Source organism: Morone saxatilis, unplaced genomic scaffold (genome assembly GCF_004916995.1).
Source record: "Morone saxatilis isolate NCDOM2014 unplaced genomic scaffold, NCSU_SB_2.0 Contig24, whole genome shotgun sequence".
Taxonomy (NCBI): domain Eukaryota; kingdom Metazoa; phylum Chordata; class Actinopteri; family Moronidae; genus Morone; species Morone saxatilis.
Genome location: NW_023339807.1, coordinates 24,916,098 through 24,927,289, shown reverse-complemented (window position 1 = coordinate 24,927,289; position 11,192 = coordinate 24,916,098). Strand labels below are relative to the sequence as shown.

The following is an 11,192-nucleotide window of genomic DNA, read 5'->3' as shown; positions in this document are numbered from 1 at the left end:
TACATGCTGCTCTAAATGTGCTTTTTTTTTTTTTTTTTACTGTTTATGCCATAACATAATCTTATTACTCTTAAGATTAAAACATTTTAAAGTAGTAAGAAACAGTGTGTCTTCAGTTTCAGGTCTCCATGACATTAAGATAACAGGAATAATATCATACTATCATTTTTTGTGCCACTTTTGGAGGGTCTTCTTTGGCCCAGCTGCGACATTTCCTCAGTGCTCTGTCTGAGCTTACCAGGGCGTGTATTGCACAAAGTGTTTAATTCCATATGCTGGTGCCACGGGTGTCAGCTCATTTGCTTTCAACAAATATTACTAGTCGTCTAAATTACGTTGTTGTCTAATACACACCTGGTTAGAGAAGTTGTGTAAAGAAATTAATCTACAAAAGAAACAAATGCTTCCCTTAAACTGGTTGTTGTCTGATCTCCGTCCTCTTGCCCGTTTTGATTTCTCTTGCTATAAAAATCTCTTATTTCAATTGTTCCCTTCAGCTGTTTTACTGTTTTTATTTACATGGGTTTTCTGTGCGACCGTGAGATCGCATCACTGTCTCATTTTTCACATTTCCATCAATTACAGCTTGGTTGTCATTTTTCCACAAGGTGTGATTTGACTCCTTTCTGGATGGTTGTTGGCATCTGTTGGCTCCAAATAAATATGTTGCAGTGAGTTTACTGCTCCTGACAAATGTCTGGTGAAAAGAAACATTGCATTTCCAATGAAGTTTATGTCAGTGTCTAAAGTCAGTTATTATTTATGTAGACAGAAACATAAATCCCCAATTTTGGTCTCAAGGGACTGTACAGTATTACGACAGCCTGTGTCAAGACCCTCAATTCAGACGTTAAAAAAAGAAAAACTTCCAGACGAATACGGACTGGTCCGCATACTCATTTTTATACTGTCATACTATTCTTTATACTATTCAGAAAAAATAAATAATTAAACGTAACAGTTATGTAATTTTTGCCTCTAGTAAGGAGTCTCTCACATCAACAATAACAAATACGTAGTTTGATGACATTGATGAATTGATGGATTCATGGGAGTTGTGGTCTTTATTGTTAAAATAACCACCATTGGGACGTCTCTGACATGAGTCAGAAATTGGTTCACGGACATGATAATATCAAAGTTATCCAGTTACGTTTTAGTTCCACGGTTCGCCAGCCTTCCTGTCCTAACTCCTCTGACGTATCGGATGCATCCTGTGTTTACCCAGAAGTTGTGAGCAACTATAGCAAGCAAGGAAACACACTGTTACCGAGGTAAATACGCGATTTCTCTGGGTTTGAAAACATTGTGGAAACATTTTGGAGTTCACAACTCCACAGATTTCTATACATAGGTACAATAGATAACATAGTCTGGTGTTTTCTGACATTTTAAGCAGAAATGTTTATATAATTCATGCTTTAACAATAACAGGTAAAGCCCTGTAGTGGGATGTCATGAGCAGCACAGTTTACTCCAATAAACTGTAGCTAGCTAAGCTGTAGCTACTGAACATTAGAAAGAACAGTGGTTGGTAATGGAGGGTCATGGGGGGTCAGGTTGATTTTCCTGTGTGTGTTTGTATGCTCAAACACCTGTGTGTGTGCATGTGTGTGTTCCCACTCATTCATTCCCATCCCTGCTGCTGCTGCAGGTGCTTCATTCAGCTCAGTCCTTCATTCATAAATACAGGCTGTGGGGGAAAAACAAAAGGAAGGATGTTGCACTTCAGCGGAGCAAAGAATGGACGTATTGTGTCGCCACGACGCCACATCCACCGCACATTTCTCACACTTTTCATTTTAAAGTGGACTTGAGGCTCAAGTTCACAATGTTGGGAAATGATTGTTCAGTTCATTTCCACAGTGCACGCTGTTTCTGTTTTGGAAAGACACAAATCCTGGCCCACATATTGTCATCAGTCAGCAGCTGGAAACATGTGGCACAGAAAGCTGAGTGTCTGCACGATTACACTCCCATTCACTCTCATTGTTGTTGTGGGTCGCTATTGATCAATGACTTTCAACCTGGGGGTCAAAAGATTTAGTCATAGTTTAGTCATTAACGCCATTGTTACTTCTACTGTTACAAACAGGGAAGGAATAATTTATCATGCCATGACATTTTGTGGTGCAAAAGTGTGATGATATGCATATAAAGCAGAAAAATGTGTCACAATATCAAGTAAATGTAGTTATTTGGCTCCCAGGGTACATGAAATGTATTCATAAATAAATGAAAACAGGGTACATGAAGAGGAGCATAGTTTTGGAAAGTCAGAGGGTCAGTGTTGCACTTCTTGTCAATATGATCACTGGAGTGGTCTTGCACTGAGTGTCTTTTGGCCACAAACACCTCGAGTGACGAATGTTTGCTGTGACAACAAGCAGCAACTGTGTTCAATCAGCTTAGACGGAATGATTTCCAAACTTACAGAGCACCAGTTTTATTTATTTCAACAGGATCAGATGAGAATAACAGAAGATTTTGTTGAAAAGTTAAAATGTTTTCAAGTAAGGTGTCTTTACTTCAGTTCATGAAACCTGTAACTGTGCAAATTCATAATATCCTTTCTTTGGCTTTTCATGACAATTCAATATTGCCTTATGTTGATTAAAGCAATGTAATGGCATCATTGCAGAAATCAAGTTCAGACATAGCTCTGTCTTCAAATCCAATTTTTGTTTTATTAATAATCATATCAGTGTCAATGTGCAGTGACATGTGCCTTCTCTAGCTGCCTCCGTTTGAGCTTCACTGCACTGGTTGCCAATTTCTTTGCAAACCCTTTTTGAAGTCTTTCTTATTATACTAAAAGCTTCACAGGCCAAGTGCCAAGAGAACATAAGTGAACTTCGTATTCCCAAAATGTCTCTTAGATCTGTGGGCGAAACACCTTGGAGCTGCTCCTGAGCCCAGGTTAAAATCAAGAGGTGATTTAGGCTTGCTTTGGAACCAAAGCCTTTATATTTACATTATGTACCATATACCACATACATTATACATATCCCAACGTCAGTATGACGTTAACATATTGTAGGTTTTAAATGTAATTTCCTCAATCTCTTATTCTGCTGAATTGATTCATTATAAATAGCTTTCTACTGTATCTCCTTTAATTTACTCTGTTTATTGTGCGGCTATACCATGTTAATATCCCCTCTGGGCATACAACTTTATCTTATTTTTAGAAACAATTCTTAGTTGCATGTAAAATATTTCTTAATAAAGGTATTCTTGTGCATTCCTTTGTTAAGTTTTAAAATATTTTTTTTATTTAAGAAAGTCTAATATTTTTTCTCTTTATGAGAATACCATCGTCAAATAAATGGTGAAATGTGTGTCTCATGTTATTGAGAATAAGAAAGTTTTAGCCAAACTACTGTATTTATTTAAATATAGACTGTTCTGTAATCAGAAAGTCTCGGTGGCCAGTTCTGTGTTGACCCACCCACAGGTGTGTTTGAGAACGACATGTTCATAAAGTACAGAGCCCTCCGAAAGGCTGATTGGTAAAGAGCATGGATTTAAGTGCACTAATATGACAGTAATAACTCCACATTGAGCCACACAGAGGCCATGACTGACTCACAGACAAACAGGCAGTGTAACAGTTACCTAACATCACCTGGACTAGTTTTATTTTTGCCCCTCCATTCTTCAGAAATGACTCATTGGTGTCCCAATCAGAGCCCAGGTGAGTTAGGTTAATCCCCCCGGTCTCCCTTTCTCCACACCCTTGGACACTCATGACCACACCGCCCGCCCTTGAACCCCAGCCTGACTCACCTCGCCCTGCAACAACCACAGCCCCAGCTCCCGGCTCAGTGGACTCGGCCCGCAGGACTGCCAATCCTTTAGCCGCAGGTATGCTGGTTTAAGCTACATTAAGCTAACAATAGTCTGGAGGATTACCCTGTGATGAAACTGTGGTTTGGAGAGGTATTAGGGTATTTCTGGTGTTTTTCTGGTGTATTTACCCCCCACCCCCCCTTTCTTTTTTATCCAAGTGATTGTCTTTGAATGGTTTCAACTTGCTGACTTGTGTGCGGTCAGACTCCACAGATAGTTAATTCGTAACGTTTCTAACAGGGGCTTTGTCGTCGCTGGATTGTTAGCGGTGGTGTGATTTCTCCTTAAATGATGGGTGAGCTGTCAAGTACACAAATACACAGACTGACTAACACTCATTCATCATCATCACACACATACACACACAAATAGAGAAACTGATTCATAAGCAGCAATCCCATGGAGTCACAGCACATCTGGCGTCTAGTTTTAAAGATATTTGTGTTATTGATTGTGTTTTTACTGATTCCATAGGAGCTGAAGACCATCTCAACTGTCTCAACACCGAAGAGGTTGTTTCAAAGAGACCAAAAGTAATATCAGCTAAAGAATTTGAACATTTATGAGGCCATATATATTGTATTCTGCTTAATTTCACTATAAATATTATATTACTATTAATATTAATATTACTCAAACCAGCCAGTGTAACAGTTACATGCTAAAAAGATTAGTTTTAATATGAAGAAGGTGGCCTAATGCAACTCATAAAACAATTCTTTCTTTCTGAGGTTTTCAGTCCATATCCTCTACTGTAGAATAGAAGACATCAATATATCAAATGTACAAGATAAGTAATTTAAACCTGGAAAATACAAATTAGGTTATGAGCTACTACAGCTCCAGTGAGGCTTTGACAGTTCTTGTGGGGAAGGAGACATGTTGGTGGAAGTGTATATGTGACCCCAGAAAAAGCTATTAAGTTTACTTTTAAATTAAAATATGTTTTTACCACTTTTGAGATCAACCTCAAGAATAAACTGTAATGCTCCACTTTTAGGAATATTTTTTACGGGTGAGGATAAGGGAGCACAGGCAAGCTTAAACAGGAGGCTGGAACATCGAAGTCTTCTCAAAGAGTTCTCTCAAATATTATTTCTTGTTTTACTGGAAGACTGGTGCCTAATTATATTAGTTTCATTATCAGATAGATGGTAACGCATTAGGCCCAATACAAATAATGTGACCCAGACGACTTTTATATTACTTCAAAAATGACTTGTACCTGTGTACTTGTATCGGAGTGATGCCTTGCAGGAAGTATGATAATGTGGTATTAGTCTTTTTGTCACACGTTCACATTTAAGCCATTTGACTTAGACATGAAAAATACCAAAAAAGAACACACAAACAGATGCATGGAAGGATGGTAACACATACAAAGACACACTCACACACACACACAGCAGATCTGAGGTAATGACAGAGCAGTCAGTTGGCGGGATCCGTTCTGTCCAGCCGTCCTCCTTCATCCAGAGCTTTGACTCAGACCCACCGTGTGTGGTGTGTGTGTGTGTGTGTGTGTGTTTGTGTGTGTGTGTTTGTGTCTTTGGGAGGACCAGTTTAAGTTTTATAATGACATTTTTAGAAAGTGATGACATTTTGTCCTGTCTTCACGTCTTCAAAGAGCTGTTTGAGGGTTAAGACTTGGTTATAGGGTTATGGTTTAGGTTAAGGATTAAGGGAATGTATTCTGTCAATGAGGGTCCCCACAACTATAGAAGTACAAATGTGTTTCTGTGTGTGTGGTACGATGTCTGAATATTCCTTTCTACTTTTTGCTTTGAAGTTTCAGCAAAATCATCCCACTTCTCTGCTGCAGCACACACAAACACAAATACAAACACACACACGCACAGATGTTGTGAACATACTCATTCATCAGGCCGATCAAAAGACGTGAACACACACACGCACGCTCGCACATGTGAACCCACACACGCACAAAACTCATCCATCATGCAGCAGAAAGTGCACACAGAGGCACACAACAGAAACTGTGTGTATGTGTGTGTGTGTGAGTGTGTGTCTAATAAACAGGCCTATAAATAACATGAGAGGAGGAGACACACAGCGTTTCTGTTGTGGTTTGATGTTTTGTCGCTGGAGGATCCTGCAGACACACAAACATCCCCAACAGTAATTACCGACTCCGTGGACACTGACGACTGATGAGCCCCCTCTCGGCCAATCACAGGCTGAGGAGGGGACAGGGGCTTTCTGAACTCCTCCCTCCAGGCTGCGGCTGTTCATCACGGCATCCTGAACTGTCTGTGAGCCAGACGCAAAAATAGGAGAAAGTCCAGTTAAAATCTCCAGCCATACAATGTAATACTAAAAAATAAAAATAGCTTTTTTCTGAATATGTTGCACACTGAGACAGCCAAGCATGACTGTTTCACATTATGTACATCTGAAAAGTGCTTTCCACTTTACATCACTGCTCACTTCTAGTTGTCACCACTGCCAAGTTTCCAAAAGTACATTTATCAGAACATCACAACACTGAATATGCTTACTACTGGAGTTAAATCACAGCTGCATTTTAAAAGATAACAGTACCTGACAAACAATGGTTATAATAAATGAATTTTGAAATCTATTTTATTTATTGAATATGCTGTTGAGTCTGACTTAAATGGTGATTGTGACTGCACCTCACTTCTTTACTTTATTTTTTCTGCCCTGCATTAACCCCAAAGTTTGTTTTTATTTAAAACCCCAAACCTTACTCCAATCACTTGAGTACAGTGAGCTGATGTGCACAACATGTACCACAAACTACCTGCACAGACAACTGTAACCAACAATTACAGTGTAACAGACAATAATACCTTTCATACAAGAGTTACACATAATGCAGGTCTACTGGCACATTATTATATTACATAATTAAGAAATAAAGTTAAGTTTCAGTTCACTCCAACATATATATGACCTCTCCTTCTCTCTCACCTGCCCAGATGTGCACACAGTTTGTTTCTCTCTCTCTTTTTCTCTGATTTTGGGGATGTTTAAATACCAGTATCATTAAATTTATGTCCGTTCACAATATTTGTAGTACGTAACATCATACTGACACACCCCACATTACAACCAATCAGGTTTCTAAATGGCTAACCGCTTCAAGGAACCCTTTCATGTCAAAGGCATCAGACCTGCGTCCAACCCTGGCCAGGAGAAGGGGCATAAAGGAGATCTGGCCAATATAGTCCGCCAATGCATCGCTGGTATGAGTAAGCTTAATGGAGGAGAGAGTGACCATGGGGTACAATGACCTGAGGGAGGGGGGATTTCTTTATTTATGAAGGTAAACAGGAAACACACACACAATGAAAAGGATCCATCCCTTTGATTGTCAAGGCTGTGAGAAAAACTGGTCAAGCTGCACTGTGTGTGTGTGTGTTTGTGTGTGTGATGGTATTGTTGCTATGAGGCACCTGCTGCCCCCCACAAAAGTCTCTTTGACTTAAAAGACACACAAATACAATCCGTTAAAAGGAGCTGTACAGTTTATGCTGTGTATACTATCCATTCTCCCTTTCACATTGAACTGTGATTAGGTGGGAGAGAGATCTTTGAAAGTGGATGCTGTTTGTTCACATCATCAATAAAAAAAACATTGCAAACCAACATACTTACTAATGAGGCTGTCGTATTTCAGCTCAACGCACTCATGCTTACCATATTCACCACAGGTTGAACACCTTTGTGGACATTTTGTACAGCAGTTTCTTTAAAATGCTTGAATTAATCAATTACATAATCCACCACATGCACATTAAAATACAGTTTATTTTACATTTTGCTGAATTATTTGAAAATAAATACTTTTGTTTGTTTGTACAGTTATCCGTGCATTCTGGGAAATTCCCTCTCATTTTTTTTTTGAAGTCAACATTTTGCAACAGTCTGCCCGGAGAAATGACCACGACCGAACAGTGGATTATAAAACAGAATCAGAAGGCAGAGTCAAACGTGTTCTGACTGAATTGTAAAAGTAACAGTAAGATGGATTTAACAAAATAGCTAAGAGTCAGATGAGAAGATGGGAGACATGAGTAGCGTAGCTTAGCATTTAGACTAGAAGCATGGCCAAACTGTTAGCCTAGCTCCATGAAAGAATGAGAAAGCTCCAAAGCTCTTGAATTTAGACATAGAATCTGTTTTCTTTACTAAATGTATCCAACAACACGTGAGCACAGGACATCTCCTGTCAGGTACAAATATTACAGACTGCTGAATGAATCAAATCATTTAAAGTTTTATAAGTTTGACATTGACATTTACAACACACACATGCTCAGCCATGTACAAAACACACAGACACGGGCTACATTTATGAATATGAATGCAATAAACATGGACATATGAATGTACGTGTGTGTGTGTGCTCTGAGAATAGCTCTGAACAGGAAGTCTAAATCTAGCCTGGACCAGGAAGAAAAGTGTGTGAGAGGAACAAACAAATCAGGAAATCCTACCCCTTCCTCCCCCCTGCTCCACATCACCAAAAACACACACACACACACGTTGTATCAGGGATGCAGTGAAGGGTAAATCCACCTCCACTCACTTTTATTGGCTCTTCATTTGCAGACAGAATAACTCTTGACATTTAATCTGTATTTGATCTGTTTTATATTCATCATGTTTTAAATGTTTGATTATGTAATTTTCTCCCAGAAGACACCAAGCGTGTGCAGAAGTAACTCAAAGTTCTTCTTTATCCGTGGGCCTAGAGGTGTGTGCAGACAGACGAAGCAAATTTTAGAGGCAGCGCAATTGGTGCAGTTAGCGTTAAAAATGAGTTGAGTTCTGAGATCAGTCGGCTTACAGCTATCTAACATATTTTAATGAACTGTTTAGCTGTAATACGAGATCCTGTGTGACCAGGCGAGTGCCATTGTTTCCTGCTATGGAGTCGAAACTGCTCAGCCAATGAGAGCAGCTCAACTCGCAGTACGTCACCTCCATAACACCAAACTCGAGGCTTGAAAACAGTACTCCACAAACCGATGGGTGACGTCACGATAGGTACACACTTGTTAAAAGTATCAAATTGAGCAGTCAGCCTCTGGTCACTGTTCATCTCCATAAGACATGAAAATCAAATGGCTAAACATGCTTGAGTTGTCTGATCCATCACAGTGGACATAACAAATCTGCAGATGTAATGTTGAGAAAGATGATTTAATATGCAAAACCATATGGTCTGTCAAGTGTTATGTACACAATATAATAAAAAATAACCTAATGAATGGACTCACTTACCACTTCACCTATTTGTCAAGGGAGCTGAGCGGTCGATCCAACTCAAGTCAGGAGGCGGGTTCAAAATGGAAAAGAAAAAACACACAAAAAATCTGTAAAAGAATAAAAGGAAGCTTCAAAAGAGCCCGGAGAAGTGTTCAATTCTCTACTGACTTATTGTTGACATCTAAACATGTTCAGTTACATCCTGATACAGGTACCTTATGTAACGCTTTGTATTACATGTGTGAAAATAAAATGAAATTATTTTCCTTAACTGAGCCTGTTAGCACACACACCTGCTAACACACACACACACAACAGACTTCCCCTCAGGGAAAAAACGAATTCCTACTTCTCTCCTGCGTGTTTGTGTGTGTGTTTTTGTGTGTGGTGTTGTTGTGTGTGTGTGTGTGTTTGTGTGTGAGGCAGGGTTCTCAGCTGGCCGGCTACTTCCTCCTCCTCTCCTCCTCCCTCCTCCTCCTCCTCCTCTTCTTCTTCTCCTTTTGTCGTTTGTTTTTCCTCCTCCAGCTGGACTCCCAGACAGGAAACAGATGCTCTTTCAAAACCCCTCTCTTCCCTCATTCTCCCTTTTCTCTTCCTCCTTCCTTTTAATTCCTTTCCTCCCTTTCTTGCTCTCTCCCTCCAACTTTTAATGCCATTTATTTTTTTCTTCTCTGCATCTCATACTTCCCTCCTTGCCACTCAAACATCTATTTTCATCCTCCCTCCCTCTTGTCTCCCTTTCCCTTCTCTTTCTGTTTTACTGCACCTCTCCCTCTTGTTTTTTCCTCCTCTCCAGTCGCTTTTGCGTTATGTTTTAAGCATTTTTTCTCCTTTGTTTCTCTACCTGCTCTTTCAAATCTCCCTCTTTTTTTCTCTTACTGTTCTTATCTTCTCTCACAGCACTACCTTACCTACCACCCTTGTGTTCTTCTATTTGGGATGCCAAAGTAAGTGTTTTAATACGTTTTTACAAAGAGAATCAAAAACAGTATAAGCCATGGAGCATCCTTTGGATGTCAGTATTTGTTAAATGACTCAAGTATTTCGCATTATAAGATCTGCACCCACAAGAGCCGGGAGATTACTGTCAGTCACACGGCAGACTGAATGTGCAGTACAAGCTATGCTATTAATAAACTTCGCACATAATGGAATAACCAGTTCAATGATGTAACCAATGTAGATTAAGCACAAGGAGAAACAATTCAGACGGATCACAAACAACTTCTCCATCACCCCTCATTTTGCTAACTTTAGCCAGTATTATGAAGTGGGCTGGTTGTGATTCACAACGGCAGGAGATTTGCTCAGGCTTTGTGAGTGAGGATGCTGCTTCTGTGAGCTGAACGGACGCCAAGAAGCTGAAAGTAGATTTATGAGGAAAAGTGTAGGTGAACTCGAGGGGCTGAACGAACTGCTGGAGCCTGTGACCTACAGGCCAAGCGTGGCTGCAAAAGCTAAATCAGCCACAGGCATTTCTTACCAAACAAATTATTGGAACTATTGAAACAACTATTGCCAACATATTCATGTTGCTGAATATGTTATTTCTTTATGGGCCAGCCTAATATCTGCAGGAAGGATAACCACTAGCTCCAACTGCATTCATTGGGGTGCAGTTCAGGACTTTATTCTTATTTTTAATATTTTATTATATTATTATATTAGTATTATTATTTAATACAAGAAGAAAATGTAAATGAGATATTTCACAGATTGTATTATTAGCCTATCTTAACATATTTTTTTAATTTGTTCTGTGCAGTTCTATTTTTAAAACATTTATTCTTGTGTTTTATACAGGTCATATTCTAAAATGTAATATAATCAATCATGTTTTGCTGTTTTTAAACAAAACAAAAAATGGACATATTACCAGAAAATGTAAAAATACAGCAACAATACAGGATACATCAATACAAGTTCATTAAAATACCATTGACGTATGAGCATATAGATAAGTGCAATGGACAAAAAAAAAAATGCAGACTACCCAAAGACGTTGTGATCTTATATTGTTAAGACATTTTATAGCAGCAGGGGATAAAACTGCTTCATGGTCTTACTTTATATGCCAACAG

At 39.1% G+C, this 11,192-nt stretch overlaps 1 protein-coding gene across 1 annotated transcript in view; it reads right to left on the bottom strand.

Annotated features, from left to right (window-relative positions):
• Window positions 1-4,587: 4,587 nt before the first annotated feature.
• Window positions 4,588-11,192, bottom strand: part of LOC118336530 (protein S100-A1-like) — a 22,215-nt gene continuing 15,610 nt past the window's right edge. The window contains exons 3-4 of the mRNA XM_035673200.1: window positions 6,000-6,123; window positions 4,588-4,604 (exon numbers count right to left, since the gene is read on the bottom strand). Of these exons, the coding sequence (XP_035529093.1) occupies window positions 4,588-4,604; window positions 6,000-6,123 (141 nt within the window). The remainder of the gene's footprint in view (window positions 4,605-5,999; window positions 6,124-11,192) is intronic.